This window comes from Papio anubis, chromosome 9, assembly GCF_008728515.1.
Source record: "Papio anubis isolate 15944 chromosome 9, Panubis1.0, whole genome shotgun sequence".
Lineage (NCBI taxonomy): Eukaryota > Metazoa > Chordata > Mammalia > Primates > Cercopithecidae > Papio > Papio anubis.
Window position 1 is genome coordinate 107,490,979 of NC_044984.1, and position 15,678 is coordinate 107,506,656.

Below are 15,678 nucleotides of genomic sequence, written 5' to 3' on the forward strand. Positions count from 1 at the left end.
CCTACTACCTAGGAAGGGTGGTACCTGCACATCAGGCGATAATACAGCTTACGAATCTGAGCTATTATAAATATCCCTCAATTCCTGTGCTTTCTGCTTCCAAACAGCCCACAGCCAGGCATGGTGGCTTATGCCTGTAATCCTAACACTTTGGGAGGCCAAAGCAGCAGATCGCTGGAGCCCAGGAATTCAAGACCACCCTAAGCAACACGGCGAGACCTCATCTCTACAAAAAACACAAAAATTAGCTGGGCGTGGTGGTGCACACCTGTAGTGCCAGCTACTGGGGAGGCTGACGTGGGAGGATCACTTGAGCCCAGGAGGCTGAGGCTGCTGTGAGCTGTGAGTGCGCCACTGCACTCCAGCCAGGGTGACAGAGCGAGACCTTGTCTCAAAATAAACAAAAAACAAAAACCAAGCCCACAATTAGGCATATTAAAGTAGATACACCTGTCTATCCTGTGAGCTGACGACTCTATTTCAGGAGCATCAGAACTTCTGAGCAGCAGTGCTTCTGTGGACAATTTATTTTAACATTTTATTGTAGGATTTCCTTTGTTGGTTTTTTTTCTTAAGCCAGTCAAATTTAGCAGTGAGGGGTTGTACACCAACTTTAATGATACTAATGTTGGTAAGTTCTGATAACCTGCTACCACTGGACCAGCCTTGTTGGGTTTTTGTTTTGTTTTTTCTTTTTCTCTTGAGACAGAGTCTCGCTCCGTCACCCAGGTTGGAGTGCAGTAGTGCCATCTCGGCTCACTGCAACCTCTACCTCCTGGGTTCAAGTGATTCTCCTTTCTCAGCCTCCACTGTAGCTGGGATTACAGGCATGCACCACCACGCCCAGCTAATTTTTGTATTTTTAGTACAGACAGGGTTCCACTATATTGATCAGGCTGGTCTCGAACTCCTGACCTCAGAGGATCTGCCCGCCTCGGCCTCCCAGAGTGCTGGGATTACAGGCATTTCCCACTGGGCCCAGTCTTGTTGGTTTTTTTGAATGAGCACAGAAGTTGCCATTATTAATAAGCAACAGAGCTAAATCAAACTAATGTCCTGGAGACACAGAGATGTGCCTGCATGGTGGTGACCCTGGCGTGCGGTGCAGGGACCTTACCTGTCTCCACCCAGGATCAGGGCAGTCTTGAGGCCAGTGAACTTGCCTAGCTGAGAAGAGAAAGTGATTGAGAGAGGGCAGGAGTGAGATGACAGCACACTCGTGGCCTTTGTGCCCGGTCCCAAGTCAGCCCTCGCCTCCCACCTCTCCCCAAGCCCACACACACCTCCTTAGTGAACTTCAGGGTCTGCAGGGCGAGCTCTCGGGTGGGCGAGAGGATGAGGGCACGGGCCCCAGTCTGGGCACTGTGGGTCTTGAGCCGCTCGAACATGGGGAGGAGGAAGCAGGCCGTCTTGCCACTGCCCGTCCGGGCCATGGCCACCACGTCCTTGCCATCCAAGATCACTGGGATGGTCTGGAGAGGCACAAGCAGGGAAGGTCAGGGTCAGCTCCTCCCAAACACCACATGATCCAGAGCTTCAAGGTCCTGAGGAGTGGGCGTGCTACGGATCTCAGTGAATGGGCAGGCACCTGTCACCCAGCCTTAAGCCTATTCTTGCCCATTCTTTCAAAAGCCTGTTAGCATGCCTCTAAGGATAAGCGGCTCACTACCCCAACTCTTTCCATTGCTGGAACACCCTTCTTCAGGCAGAGCAGACTCTACCTCCTGTCCAGGCCTCCTCAGCACCCCAGAGAGATGGCTTCCACTGGGTGAAGCATCTGAGAACAATAATCATAATCCCTGGATGATAATAGGTGGCTGCGAGTTGCCTGAGCTGAGGCTTAGTTGTGGGAAGCCTCTGGGAGGCTCAACTGGCAGAAAGGCCCAGAGTCTCTGCTCAGCTCGGCCCAACCTTCTCCACTGAGGACGTGGGCACGCTAGCTGGGGCTTCAGCAGAGTAAAGGGGGCAAGAGATATGACAGCTGGGACAAGGGGTGGCTGTCAAGGGGCCAGACAAGAGGGCCATGTCAATCCTCCCTGGCCCTCACCCGTCGACCGCCCCACCCCTCACCTTCCTCTGGATGGGCGTCGGCACCTTGTACCCCTTCTTCATGATGCCTTTGAACACCGGGTAGCTTAGGCCTGGGAGAGACATGGAACCGTCAGGGGGCCAAGGGAGTCCCCGCAGCACCAACCACAGAGAACTTTACAGGACAAATGACAGCTTCATCAACAATAAACAACAAGAAAAAAAGCAATAAAGCAGAAACTGAAAGGTGAAATGAGACTTAGGAGACAGATCTGACTGGGGCACTTGAACCTTATTTGCTTTTCTGATGTGAACCCACTCTTGATGTCATGAGACAGCAGGGATCTCTGAACGCTAATGGGGTCTTAGACGACACTGAGAAGCTGTGCCTTCGTTTTAGGTGTGGTAAGGTCCTGCGCCTCTCAGAAGTGTGTGCGGACACAATGAGGATGTCTGGAACAAACTTCAGAATCACCCAGGTGGTGGGGAGGGACAAGAGGGTGAGGGCATGGATGGGAGCTCGCTTTGTTGCTTAGGCTGGACTTGAACTCCTGGCCTCAAGTCATCCCACCTCTGCCTCCCCAAACGCTAAGATAACAGCATGAGCCACCGTACCCGGCACTCGTCTTGATAGTTGAATCCTTGCTCTAGCTGCTACTGATTTGTAAAGAGTAACAGTCAGGCTTTAATTCCGGCCAGCCAGGTGTCCCCACACCACCAACCTATTCCATCCTTTCCCTCCTTCTGAAATGCCCCTCTGCATGCAGTAAGTCCCCGACTGTCTTTGCCTGTTCCTGCATCTGCATCGCCTTTCCCGAGGCCTGTTCTAATTGCCCTCTCCTATGTCAGGCGCACTGCCCCACTAGAAGGACCTGAATGACTGGGAGACCAGATCTGCTACCCTAGTCTACCCAACCACAGTGCTGGGATCAGAGTGGACATCAGTGATGGAGTGCAGAGGCGGGGTCGATCCCCAGCTGCCGCTCCCGCGAAGTCCCCGATGCCAAACTTGCACCCACCCATGGACTGGAAGCCTCCAGATTTCTTCTTTTTCTTGTTCTGGGCACGCACCATCTCCCGGGTGTCCGGCTCCACATCTGAGGTGCATTCTGAGGTGGGGAAGGTGGGCAGGGGTCTGCCAGGTCCCAGCTGGGAGGGAAGAACAGAGAGGCAGTGTCATTTCAGGCACAGTGGGATCACAGGGGGCAGGGAAGGGGGCTATGCTGTTGCCCTCTCTCCCCGATTCAAGCCAATGATGCTTCCGCCAGATCGTCACTTTTTTGCTAGTAAGTTCTCCTTTGGCTGGGCCAGGACAGGACAGAAGTCTGGAGTGGGGTCTGCAGATAGACTGTCTCGGTTTGAATCCCAATCCTGTCACTTACCAGCTGTGAGACCTGAGGGATGGGACTTAATCTCCCTGAGCCTGTGCTTCCACACCTGGAGAATGGGGACAACAAGCAGAGGCCTCCCAGGGTGCTGTGAAGATCATATATATATATGGGTGAGTGTCAAACTTAGAAAGGTGCTTAGAAACGTGGTGGTATTATCACTATCATCATCACCACCATCAAAGCCCTCAAAATTAAATACCTGGCTGGCGCAGTCGCTCACGCCTGTAATCCCAACACTGGGAGGTCAAGATGGGCAGATCACCTGAGGTCAGGAGTTCAAGACCAGCCAGGCCAACATGGTGAAACCCCATCTACGAAAGTACAAAAATTAGACAGCCATGGTGGTATGTGCCTGTAATCCCAGCTACTCAGGAGGGGGACGTGGGAGGATCACTTGAACCCAGGAGGTAGAGTTTACAGTGAGCCGAGATCGCGCCACTGCACTCCAGCCTGGGCAACACAGCAAGACTCTGTGTCAAAATAATAATAATAATAAAAATAAAAATTAGCCAGGTATGGTCACTTGCACCTGTAGCCTGGGTGAGAGAAACCCTGTCTCAAAAAAAAAAAAAAAAAGTAAACACACATTTTTTTTTTTAAGAGACAGGGTGTCACTCTGTCACCCAGGCTGGAGTACAGTGGTGCAGTAATGGCTCACTGCAGCCTTGAACTCCTAGGCTCAAGTGATTCTCCCACCTTAGACTTCTGAGTAGCTGGGACTACAGGCGTTATACTACCACACCTGGCTAATTTTTTAATTTTGTATTTTTTTTTTTTTTGGTAGAGATGAGGTCTTACTACATTGCCCAGGCTAGTCTTGAATTCCTGGCCTCAAGCATTCTTCCCTTCGTGGCCTCCCAAAGTGTTGGGATTACAGGCATGAACCACCACACCCAGCCCCTAAATACTTTAAAGAGCCAATCAAAATGCCTACTACGTGTGAAGTACGAGACTTTTCCAAGCTCTCCCGCCCCCTACCCCCACCCCACGAGTCGCCAACCAATCTCCTTTCTGATCTCTGGTCTGTCTCGTCCTGGTCTCCTTTCTGCTCACCCAGGACCCACTTCTCCTGGCACAGCTAAATCCAATACAGACACCTCCTCTGGGGAACCTTCTTGGACTCCAGGGCTGCCCCCTTTCTCTTAAAAATAGCATTTATGGCCAGGCGCGGTGGCTCACGCCTGTAATCCCAGCACTGGGAGGCTGAGGTGGGTGGATCATTTATTTGAGCCCAGGAGTTTCGAGACTAGCCTGGGCAACATGGCAAAACCCCATCTTTACCAAAAAATTTTTTAAAAAAAGCATTTAAGGAGCAGCAATTCATAAGAGTGGCTGAAACTTACAAGGCCATGTACTGTAAGCTAGGTGCTGCTCTGAGAATTCATACAAATTAACCCACTTAATCCTCACAACAATCTGAAGTGGGTACTATTGTTCTGTCCATTTTACAGAGAAGGAAACTGAGGCACAGAGATAAAGTGACGTGCCCAAGGTCACACAGCCAGCAGGTAGTGGGTGAGGGATGTGAACCCTGGCTTCAGAGACTGTGTTCTTTTCACTGTGACCCTCTAAGGTTGACTACAATCCTCTAGGGCAGAGCCATGGCCTGTCTTGAACGGTCTGCGAGTTTAGAACGGTTTTTACATTTTAAGGAGTTGCAGGAAAGGAAAAAGAAATCAAACAAAAAACATAGTAATCTTATATGGCCCAATAAAACCTAAAAAAAAGATTTACCATCTGGCCCTTGATAGGTCGGTTAACCCCTGCTCTAAGCACATGAAAACAAGGTGCCTGGGACACATAGGCACCTGCAATAGCTACTGAACAGCATGTATGAACAGCATGTCCTTCGGTCTTTTTTTTTTTTTTTTGAGACAGTCTCATTCAGTCACCCAGGCTGGAGTGCAGTGGCAGGATCTTGGATCACTGCAGCCTCCACCTCCTAGGTTCAAGCAATTCTCCTGTCTCAGCCTCCCAACTAGCTGGGACTACAGGCACGTGGACTACAGGCACGCGCCACCAGGCCTGGTTAATTTTTGTATTTTTAGTAGAGACGGGGTTTCACCATGTTGGCAAGGCTGGTCTCAAATTCCTGACCTCAAGTGATCCGCTCACGTTGGCATCCCAAAGTGCTCAGATTACAGGCATGAGCCGCCACGCCCAGCCTCCTTTAGTCTTTTCAACTTTTTTTTTTTTTTTTTGAGACAGAGTTTCACTCTGTTACCCAGGCTGGAGTGCAGTGGAGCAATCACAGCTCACCTAGCTCAGGTGATCCTCCTACCTCAGTCTCCCAAGTAGCTGGGAATACAGGCACACAGCACCATGCCCAGCTAATTTTTGTATTTTTTGTAGATGCAGAGTCTCACCATGTTGCCCAGGCTGGTCTTGAACTCCTGACATCAAGTGATCCTCACTCCTCCGACTCCCAAAGTGCTGGGATTACAGGCATGAGCCATGGCACCTGGCCAACAATCTTTGAAACATATATAATCATTTACTTGCCTTCTACAGATGTGGAAACAGTCACAGAGAAGTTAAGCAACCTCTCCAATGTCCCACAGCCAGTGCAAGGTTGGGCCAAATTTGAACACAGGGCGGTGCCGTGAGAAAGCCCTTGGTCTGAACTACACACAGACTCCTCCTCTTTGGTACTCACTACCTCTGCCCACCTGTGCTGTTCATTACCTTTAGTAGTTTCTCTACATTTGTTGAGCACCTACTGTGTGCCAGGAGCTGGCTAGGCTGGAAGGGGAGGGAGACGGTGGGATGAGGTCTCCTCCAGTTCCTGCCTTGGGGTTTGATCCTTTCTCTTCATATAAATGCCCACTTACTCATCTCCTTGCCCTGAGCCTACCTGGTGCCAGGCACCTGCTGGGAACAGGACTGTGGGAAATAATGGGCAAAACCCTTCTGCCCCGTTGGTGCTCACACCTGTCCCCTCATGTGTACATGTAGCATTCAGTAATGGAAAGGGCACAGGCCTTGGAATCAGACAGTCCCAAGTTTGAATCTCCTGGCTCTTGTACTCACAAACTGTAGGGTCTTGGTCAAGTTTCTTTCTTTCTTTTTTTTGTAAAGCTGGGATCTCCTTTTGTGTGTGTGTGTGTGTGTGTGTAGCCACTGCTCACTGTAGTCTCCGCTTCCCAGGTTCAAGTGATCCTCCCATGTCAGCCTCTGTAGGAGCTGGGACCACAGGCAGGCACCACCACGCCAGGCTACACTTTTGAGAGAGTCTTGCTCTGTCACCCAGGCTGGAGTGCAGTGGTGCGATATTGGCTCACTGCAACCTCTGCCTCCCAGTTTCAAGCGATTCTCCTGCCTCAGCCTCCCAAGTAGCTGGGATTACAGGCGCGTGCCACTACGACGGGCTATTTTTGTATTTTTAGTAGAGACAGGGTTTCACCATGTTGGCCAGGCTGGTCTTGCACTCCCCACCTCAAGTGATCCGCCCACCTCGGCCTCCTAAAGTGCTGGGATTACAGGCTTGAGCCACTGCGGCCATCCTCATTTTTTAATTTTTTGTAGAGTCGGGGGCCTCCCTATGTTGCCCAGGCTGATCTTGAACTCCTGACCTCAAGCAATCCTCCCACCTCAGCCTCCCTAAGTGCTGGGTTTACAGGCGTGTAGCCACTACACCAGGCCTTTGACTATTTCTTAACCCTCGAGGCCTCAATTTCCTCCTGTGGAAAAATGAAGATGACAGTTGCCGGTGGTGTTAGCACAGCGTTGGTGTGAGGATTACATAATAAGGCTCGTACAGCTCTTAGCATGGAGCCTGGCACATAGTAAATGGTCAACAAACACAAACTGGCCGGGCTCATGCTAATTTTTAAATTAGCTTCCCAGAGGTTTGGGGGCGTCACTGTCTCAAGCCACGCAGTCCGGCCTCCCCTTAACTCAACCTCCCAAGAACGCTCCAAACTCTCAAAGTCAGATTTTCTGCACCGGCACTTTTCATTGGGCGAAAGGCAACCAGGATCCGCCCCATGTACAGGAGGCAGCCAATGAGAGACGCGCGACCAAAACCCGGCAGGAAGGCCCCGCAGGCTCCAGCCGCGGGACCCTGAGCCTGACAAGCCCCGAGACACGTGCTCACGCCGGTGGTCCCAAGACCGGTCCTCGGGCCGGCAGCCTCCCTCCTCACTCTCTGCGGAGCCCACTCCCCAGCTGGGGAAACTGAGGCCTCGGGGCGCTGCCGGGAGCCGGGTCTCGGGCCCCAAAGTGCGTCCCAGCCCCACGCGCCTACCTTCTGGGCGCGGGCGTCATCTTCCGCCTGGATCTCAAACTCGCCGTCCTCCGAGTCGCTGCCGCGGGCCTGGGAGGCCGTGCCTCGGCGCTTCCGGAGCCCCTTCTTCTTCCTCCACTGGGCCATGGCAGCTCTCGACCGAGGGCCGGCCGCCGGGCGCCTGCCTGCCGCCATTCGGGCCTCGCGCTGGGAACGCAAAAGGGGGCGTGGCCTGCGGCGCGCACCAACTGCTTGGGGCGGGGAGGCGCGATGGCCATGTGACCTCGGCTGCGCTTTCGCCAGTGTCTGCGGCCCTGGGCGGCCTAGTACACCAGCCCCTGAGTGAGTGGCACCAGAGGCCCCTCGCCGTGTTTAGGTACCTCCTGGGCGTCAGGGGCGTGGCGCCCGCCCCTGGGCGGACTCCCCCCATCCCTTGGCGCGAATGGTCCGGGCCGCGTCCGCAGTGCTGCTGGCTGCTCCCTGTTTGCTGGGTGCTAGGTGCTGGGTTCTGGTTTTCTGGATGCGCGCGCCGCTCACACGTCGCCTGTGCCAGCTCCTCGGGTGAGTTGGTCCGCGCTCGGTGCCCCGGCACGGCCTGGGCTGCCGGCGGTCCGGGGCCCCAGGCATTCCGGGCTGCAGATTGACGCGGATCCCGGATGCACCGCGCTCCCCCGCGCCCTCGCCGGGGGGTCCAGATCTGGTGGGAAGAAGACGCGGGGAGGGGTCCCTGAGGACCCCGATGACTACGAACCAAGATGCTCAGGTAGGAGAAAGCTCAAAAATGCAGGGACCTCGGGCATTTTTTAATCGGGTCATTGATTTGGGAGTCGCAGAATGTGGGGCAGTGGGGGCGGCGGTGATCTCCCGATAGCAGTGTAGCCAAGTACACAAGCTCTGGACTCAGATTTCATTTCCACCGTTTTAGCTTTATAGGTGTGACCTACACATGTGACTTCACCTCAGTTTTGTGATCCGTAAAATGGACAAATTCGAAGCTACTTCACAGTGCTGTTGAGAGGATTAAATGAAACAATGCTTGTAAAGCTCTTTGCAGGAGGTAGGCATGGAATCCACGCTGGCTGTCATTGCCCCCGCACCCATCAGTACACACAGGATATAGGAATGTGCCTGTCTCCCCTACCACCATAGTGCGTTTTCTGGTTGGTGCCTAAATGGGCACAGGTGTCATCTCTCCTTAACCCCCAGAGTCATTCTATAAATAATTGCCAGTAGCACCCCTTTCTCCACCATTTTGACAACTAAAAAAAAAGCCAAAAAAATTTCCAAAATGCCCCCTGAAGTTGACAGCTCCCCTTTGAGATATTGGTTGAGAGAGAACTAAACCCTTGGGATGAGAACTTCAGAGACTACCAGTATTCCTCCATTAGCACTGCTGTGGCTCAGGGGTGCTACTCTGACCTCTCACAGGGAGCCTCGGAAACAGGGCCTGGCCGGCAGAGCACACCTGCTGTCACCAGGGACCACAGGCAGCATGAAGAACCCTGTGGGGCTCACCGTCAGTGGGATGCAGACCCTCCGCCTTCAGCACCGCTGCCGGGGTAGCTACCGGGTCCAGGCCAGAACGTCGTATGTGGATGAGACTCTGTTTGGCAGCCCAGCAAGCACCCGGCCTACCCCACCAGACTTTGACCCGCCCTGGGTGGAGAAGGCTAACAGAACCAGAGACGTGGGCAAGGAGGCATCGAAGGCCTTAGGGGCAAAGGGGAGCTGTGAGGCCACCCCCTCAAGGGGCAGCACCCCGACCCTCACTCCAAGGAAGAAGAACAAATACAGGTAATGGGGTAGGGAGGTACAAATCCTGTACTCAGTGCAGCCACCTGGATTCCAGTTACAGCCCTGATGTTCACCTACTCTGTGACCTTGGGCAAGCATCTTGACCTCTCTGAGCCACAGTTTACTCATGTGGAAAATAGGACCAATGATTCCTACCTAGGGGAATTGTTGACGGATTAAATGAGAGAGGGGTCTGCAGCACTTCGCACAGTAACCTAATACTTAGCTGTCAATAAATGGTAGTGTTGATGGTTGTGATGGTGGACTCCCTATCCCCAAATGTCACAAACTGGGCATCTGAGGCCCAGAGGAGTCAACTGATGCATAAGATCACAGAGAAATTTGCATAAGGTTATTAATATTAATATGATCGATCCTTGAAATGGCATAGATGTGGTGTTTCTGAAGTCATTCTGAAAATGGGTTTTGGCTCGGTGGGGTAGCTCATGCCTGTAATCCCAGCACTTTTAGAGGTTGAGGTGGGATCACTTGAGCTCAGGAGTTTGAGACCAGCCTGGGCAGTGTGGTGAAACTGTGTCTTTACAAAAAATACAAAAATTTGCCAAGTGTAGTGGTGTGCGCCTGTACTCCCAGCTACCTGGGAGGCTGAGGTAGGAGGATCGCCTGAGCCCAGGAGGCAGAGATTGTAGTGAGCCCAGATCATGCCACTGCACTCCAGCCTGAGTGACAGAGTGAGACCCTGTCTCAAAAACAAAAACAAAAAAAAAATTGAAAGTGGGTCTTGCTGCATTTTTATGAACAAGTTAGAAAAATAGGAACTAATGCAAATTGTCATTGTTGTTAATTAATTAGATTAGAATTAGATTATTTGGACTGTTTCAGATTAGTATCAGCCTGGAGGGAGGTGTCTAGTGGTGAGCCACAGGACTCTGTCCTGTTTATTGTTTACAGTGGTTTGGACAAAGACACAGAAGATGGCCGGGCGTGGTGGTTCACGCCTGTAATCCCAGTACTTTGGGAGGCTAAGGTGGGCAGATCACGAGGTCAGCAGATCGAGACCATCCTGGCTAACACGGTGAAACCCTGTCTCTACTGAAAATGCAAAAAAATTAGCTGGGCGTGGTGGCTGGCGCCTGTAGTCCCAGCTACGTGGGAGGCTGAGGCAGGAGAATGGCGTGAACCCGGGAGCTGGAGCTCACAGTGAGTGGAGATCGCGCCACTGCACTCCAGCCTGGGCGACAGAGCGAGACACCATCTCAAAAAAAAAAAAAAAAAGAAACAAGACAGAAGATTAGCACAGTAGTTGGCTAGGGCCACCATGACAAAATACCACAGACTGGGTGGCTTAAACAACACAAATTTTTTTTTTTTTTGAGAAGAGTCTCTCTCTGTTGCCTAGGCTGGAGTGCAGTGGCACGGTCTTGGCTCACCACAACCTCCACCTCCCGAGTTCAAGCAACTCTCCTGCCTCAGCCTCCCAAGACTACAGGCACACACCACCATGCCTGGCTAACTTTTTTTTTTTTTGAGATGGAGTTTTGCTCTTGCTGCCCAGGCTGGAGTGCAATGGAGCTATCTCAGCTCACTGGAACCTCCGCCTCCCAGGTTCAAGCGATTCTCCTGCCTTACCCTCCCGAGTAGCTGGGATTATGCTGGCTATTTTTAGTAGAGATGGGGTTTCTCCATGTTGGTCAGTCTGGTCTTGAACTCCCTACCAGGTGATCCACCTGCCTCGGCCTTCCAAAGTGCTGGGATTACAGGTGTGAGCCACTGCGCCTGGCAATTTTTGCATTTTTAGTAGAGATGGGGTTTCACTATGTTGGCCAGGCTGGTCTCGAACTCCTGATCTTGTGATCCGCCTGCCTTGGCCTCCCAAAGTGCCAAGATTACAGGCGTGAGCCACTGCACTTGGCCATAACACATATTTATTTTGTCACAGTCTGGAGGCTGGAAGCCCAAGATCAAGGTGTTGGCGGGTTTGGTTTCTCCTGAGGCCTCTCTCATTGGCTTGCAGTTGGCCACGTTCTCACAGTGTCATCATAGGGCCTTTTCTCATTTTTTTTTTGTAATCCTTCAATTACATGCAAGGGCCTTTTCTGTATACACACACACCCTTGGTGTCTCTTCCTCTCATAAGGACACCAGTTCTATTGGATTAGGATCCCCCACCCTTATAACGTTATTTAGCCTTAGTTACCTTTTTTTTTTTTTGAGACAGAGTCTGGCTCTGTTGCTCAGGCTGGAGTGCAGTGGCGCCATCTTGGATCACTGCAGCCTTTGCCTCCCGGGTTCAAGGAATTCTCCTGCCTCAGCCTCCTGAGTAGCTGGGATTACAGGTGCACGCCACCATACCCGGCTAACTTTTGTATTTTTAGTAGAGACGGGGTTTCACCGTGTTGGCCAGGCTGGTCTCAAACTCCTGAGCTCAAGTGGTTCGCCCGCCTCTTGCTTTCCAAAGTGCTGGGATTATAGGCGTGAGCCACCGCTTCTGGCCAGCCTTAATTACCTTTAATTAATCTGAATAAGGCCAAGTATAGAGACATTTGGGGTTAGGGCTTCAACATATGAATTTGGGTGGGCACAATTCAGTCCATAAGAACTGGCCAACTAAATTTAAGGTTCATTCTGAGCCACAGGGACATATTTCAGATGACAGAAATGAAATGAGAATGGGAATGATGCCTATTATAAAAACAAGAATCAGTTTTTGCCAGTTCTGTAGACAAGGCAGGGTCAGGTGGAGATCAGCAACACTGATACCTACAACGTGGCTGAAAACACTGAGAAAACACTGAGGTAAAGATAGGCTGCATTAACGGAAGTATGGTGTCCATGAAAAGGGAGGTGCCAACTCCCTGCTCACCTGGAGGATGGAATTTTCTTCTGGATGCCAACAGGTAGAGGGTGTCAAGTGAGGGGTTGCATAAGAGGTAGAGAAGTTACTGAGCAAAAACCTTGGCACCAGACATATGCAGGCATTAGCCAATGTGGTTTGAGCAGCTAAACCAAGTGGCAAAAGGTTGCCCTTTCAAAGACTTGCAGTTTGGGGATAGAAACACTTTCAGTCCTGGCCAAAACCTATGGGCATGGAATCTTGCAGGTATGCCATGAATATCTGTTGAATTAAAAAAAAAAATAGGCCAGGCAGGCTGACTCAGGCCTGTAGTCCCAGCACTTTGGGAGGCTGAGGTGGGAGGATCGCTTGAGCCCAGGAGTTTGAGACCACCCTGGGCAACATAGTGAGATCCCTGTCTCTACAAAAAATAAAAATATTAGCAGGGCATGGTGGCGCATACCTGTAGTCCCAGCTACTCTGGAGGCTGAAGTGGGAGGATTACTTGAGCTTAGGAGTTTGCGCCTGCAGTAAGCTATGATTGCACCACTGCACTCCAGCCTGGGTGACAGAGTGAGACTCCGTCTCCGGAAAAGAAAGAAAAAGAAAGAAAAGAAAATGGGCACAGTGGCTCACTCCTGTAATCCTAGCACTTTGGGACGTTAAGGCAGGGGGTTGCTTGAGATCAGGAATTCAAGACCAGCCTGAGCAACATAGTGAGATCTGATCTCTACTGAAAAAAAAAAAAAAAAAATTAGCTGGGCTTGGTGGCACCATGCCTGTAGTCCCAGCTACTAGGGAGGCTAAGGTGAGAGGATTGCTTGGGCCCAGGAATTTGAGACTGCCGTGATCTGTGATTGTGCCACTATACTCCACTTGAACGACAGAGTGAGACCATGTCTCACAAAAAAAAAGAAAAAGTGGAGGCTCTAAAGACAAAGGTTATACTAATTGTGACTCTCGATTGCAAGTGACAGAAAACTTATTCAAACTGGCTTTCCCAGGAGAAGGCATTTGGGGCTCCTGTAAGAGGGGCTCAAACTGTGGCTGGAACTGTCTGTCTCCACCTTAGTGCTACTTTTCCCTGCATGCCGTTCAATCTCCAGTAGGAAGGAGATGGCCACAAACTGCTTTGGGCTGACATCCTATCAGCTTAGCAAGAAGTAAAGTCAGGTGGCAGAAAAACGTCTCTTTCCTAGTAGTTTCTGCAAAGGTCCTAAGGCAGATTCTGATTGGAGAGGCTTGGGTCAATCTGGCCATTCCTGAACCAGTCCATGTGGCCAGGAGGATGGAATATGCAAATTGTCCAGGCCTGGGGCACATGCCTGGGAATTGGGTCAGGATGCAGGGGCAGTGGATGTTTCGCAAGGTAAAATCAGTGGAGACCGGGGACAGTGGTGCCACAGAAGGCTGTGGCCTCGCTATAGGTTTCAGACTGGGAGACAGGGACTCCTGGGATCTGCAGGGAACCCTCCTCTGCTGCTGCCAGTGCCTGGGGATGGGTGGGAGAGCTGTTAAAGTTTTGAGGGGTTGTTCATCCCCCCCGCTCATGGCGTTTATCTTCCCTTTGCCAGACTGATCAGCCACACCCCGTCTTACTGTGATGAGTCGCTGTTTGGCTCCCGATCTGAGGGCGCCAGCTTCGGGGCCCCACGGATGGCGAAGGGGGATGCCGCAAAGCTCCGTGCTCTCTTCTGGACACCACCAGCTACCCCCAGGGGTAGCCACTCGCCCCGCCCCAGGGAGGCCCCACTGCGAGCCATTCACCCAGCTGGTCCCTCCAAGACGGAGCCGGGGGCGGCGGCAGACTCCCAGAAGTTATCCATGGATGGGTTACACTCTTCATGCCCCCTGAGGCGGGGACTTTCCCATTCCCTCACCCACCTGAATGTCCCCAGCACTGGTCATCCAGCCACCAGTGCCTCCCACACAAATGGGCCTCAGGATCTCAGGCCTTCCACATCAGGGGTGACCTTCCGGAGCCCCCTGGTGACTTCCAGGGCTCGCTCAGTTAGCATTTCAGTGCCAGCTACCCCACGACGAGTTGGGGCCACCCAGAAAGCAAAGCCCCCTTGGAAATGATACTCTTTCATCAGGGTTGCCTATGGGGCCACAGCGAGAGGTGTAACCCCTTGCCAGGTAGGAGGACATTCATCACCCAGGGAACCCCAGGTATGAAGCCCCTGTGGGGGCAGACAGACATAGCAGGGGTGGGCAGATGCCTCCCTTTATCCTGACAATCTCTAGTCGATTCCTGCCTTTTTCTCCCGATTGCAGATGTGGGGGCCACCTCTAAGATGCCGTCTCCAGCCCTGTCTCAACCACACTCCAAATTAGTGCCAACCTAGGGGCCTGGCACCTCCCACATCATCCATTTTCTTGCTGCCAAGTGCAAATAAATGGTGTAATTGCCAACCTGGAGGGTCCCCTCTCCTTCAAGCCAAGCTTCCTGCTCAGGATTAGTTTCCAACTGAGTCTGCAAGCCCTAGAGTTTTCCCAAACTGTGTGTGAAGCCTGGAGAACACAAGGGCAACTGGGAGATTTTTGAGTGAACATTGTTTCATCTTAATATGCTTCTGTATTTATTTTCATGTACTAAATATATCAGCTTATCAAAGCCATGAATGTTCCTTTTTTTCCCCCTTAGGGTAAAGGCCATTGTTAAGCCTGAGTTGATTTAAATAACAAAGTTAAATACAACAGGTAGTACAAGGATGTGGCAGACAACATGACAGTGGTGAGTGGGTGACTGAAGTTTGGGAACCCGGGGCCTCAGGAATTGCTGGACTCTTCCTCCCATAGGCTTCTGGCTAATGCTACTAACTTGTGGTTGGCCAGCTCTTCCTGAGCTCAGAATACAAACAATAGTATTTTTTTAGTTTTGTTTTTAAGTTTGTATGTGTGTGTGTTTGTTAAGGTGGGAAATAAAACAATGGCTAGGACTATGCCAAGTGGAGGGTCCAAGAAAGCCAGACAGTGACCTGTGTGTCTGCAGAGCACTTAGAATGCAGCCCAGGGCTTAGGAAAAGCAGCAAAGCCTTTGCACAGATGGAATTGCATCTGGATTGGGCTGTGTGGGCTGGGCTCTGGGCCTCTCCTTGCCCCCGTCTTCCTGTAAGGCACCTCCAGGAGGCACCAGGATTCTAGGGAGTCCAGTTGGAAGCCATATCATCCGTTTGGTACGTCTGCCTTGGGGCAGGGAGAGTGGACACTGCTGGGGAGGGAGATCTGCAGTGCCCAGGACCAGGGACACACGGAAATGCCTGTGGGGTCAGGCAGGCCAACTGCGCTCTCATGTAAACATGCTTTGTTTTTTGGTTTTTTGTTTGTATGTTTGTTTGTTTTTGGTGATTCTTTTGTTTGGTTTTGTTTTGTTTTTTAAGACACGGGGCCTCGTTTCCTTGCCCAGGCTGGAGTGCAGTGGCGCGGTCATAGCTCACTACTGA

At 51.8% G+C, this 15,678-nt stretch overlaps 2 protein-coding genes across 4 annotated transcripts in view; one reads left to right on the forward strand and one right to left on the reverse strand.

The window, feature by feature from the left end:
- DDX54 (DEAD-box helicase 54) overlaps positions 1–7,864 on the reverse strand; it is a 28,397-nt gene extending 20,533 nt beyond the window's left edge. For both annotated transcript variants that reach the window (XM_003907191.5, XM_009181764.4), the window contains exons 1-5: positions 7,666–7,864; positions 3,048–3,177; positions 2,071–2,141; positions 1,284–1,472; positions 1,118–1,167 (exon numbers count right to left, since the gene is read on the reverse strand). In XM_003907191.5, the coding sequence (XP_003907240.2) occupies positions 1,118–1,167; positions 1,284–1,472; positions 2,071–2,141; positions 3,048–3,177; positions 7,666–7,839 (614 nt within the window). In that variant the 5' untranslated portion in view covers positions 7,840–7,864. The remainder of the gene's footprint in view (positions 1–1,117; positions 1,168–1,283; positions 1,473–2,070; positions 2,142–3,047; positions 3,178–7,665) is intronic.
- A 52-nt stretch (positions 7,865–7,916) lies between these two features.
- RITA1 (RBPJ interacting and tubulin associated 1) lies at positions 7,917–14,849 on the forward strand. Of its 2 annotated transcripts, XM_003907193.5 has the most exons (4): positions 7,946–8,407; positions 8,570–8,701; positions 9,073–9,438; positions 13,807–14,849. In XM_003907193.5, exons 3-4 carry the CDS (start codon positions 9,137–9,139, stop codon positions 14,312–14,314), a joined length of 810 nt encoding a protein of 269 aa, XP_003907242.1. In that variant the 5' UTR covers positions 7,946–8,407; positions 8,570–8,701; positions 9,073–9,136; the 3' UTR covers positions 14,315–14,849. The 2 variants fall into 2 exon arrangements, with proteins under 2 accessions (XP_003907243.1, XP_003907242.1); XM_003907194.5 differs by lacking the exon at positions 8,570–8,701 and having other exon boundaries at positions 7,917–8,407.
- The last annotated feature ends 829 nt before the right edge of the window (positions 14,850–15,678 follow it).

Bases quoted from the DNA above. Each gene is read 5' to 3' on its own strand.
- RITA1 (XM_003907194.5), top strand. The intron at 9,439-13,806 runs GTAATGGGGTAG...TCCCTTTGCCAG, and splicing joins AGGAAGAAGAACAAATACAG to ACTGATCAGCCACACCCCGT.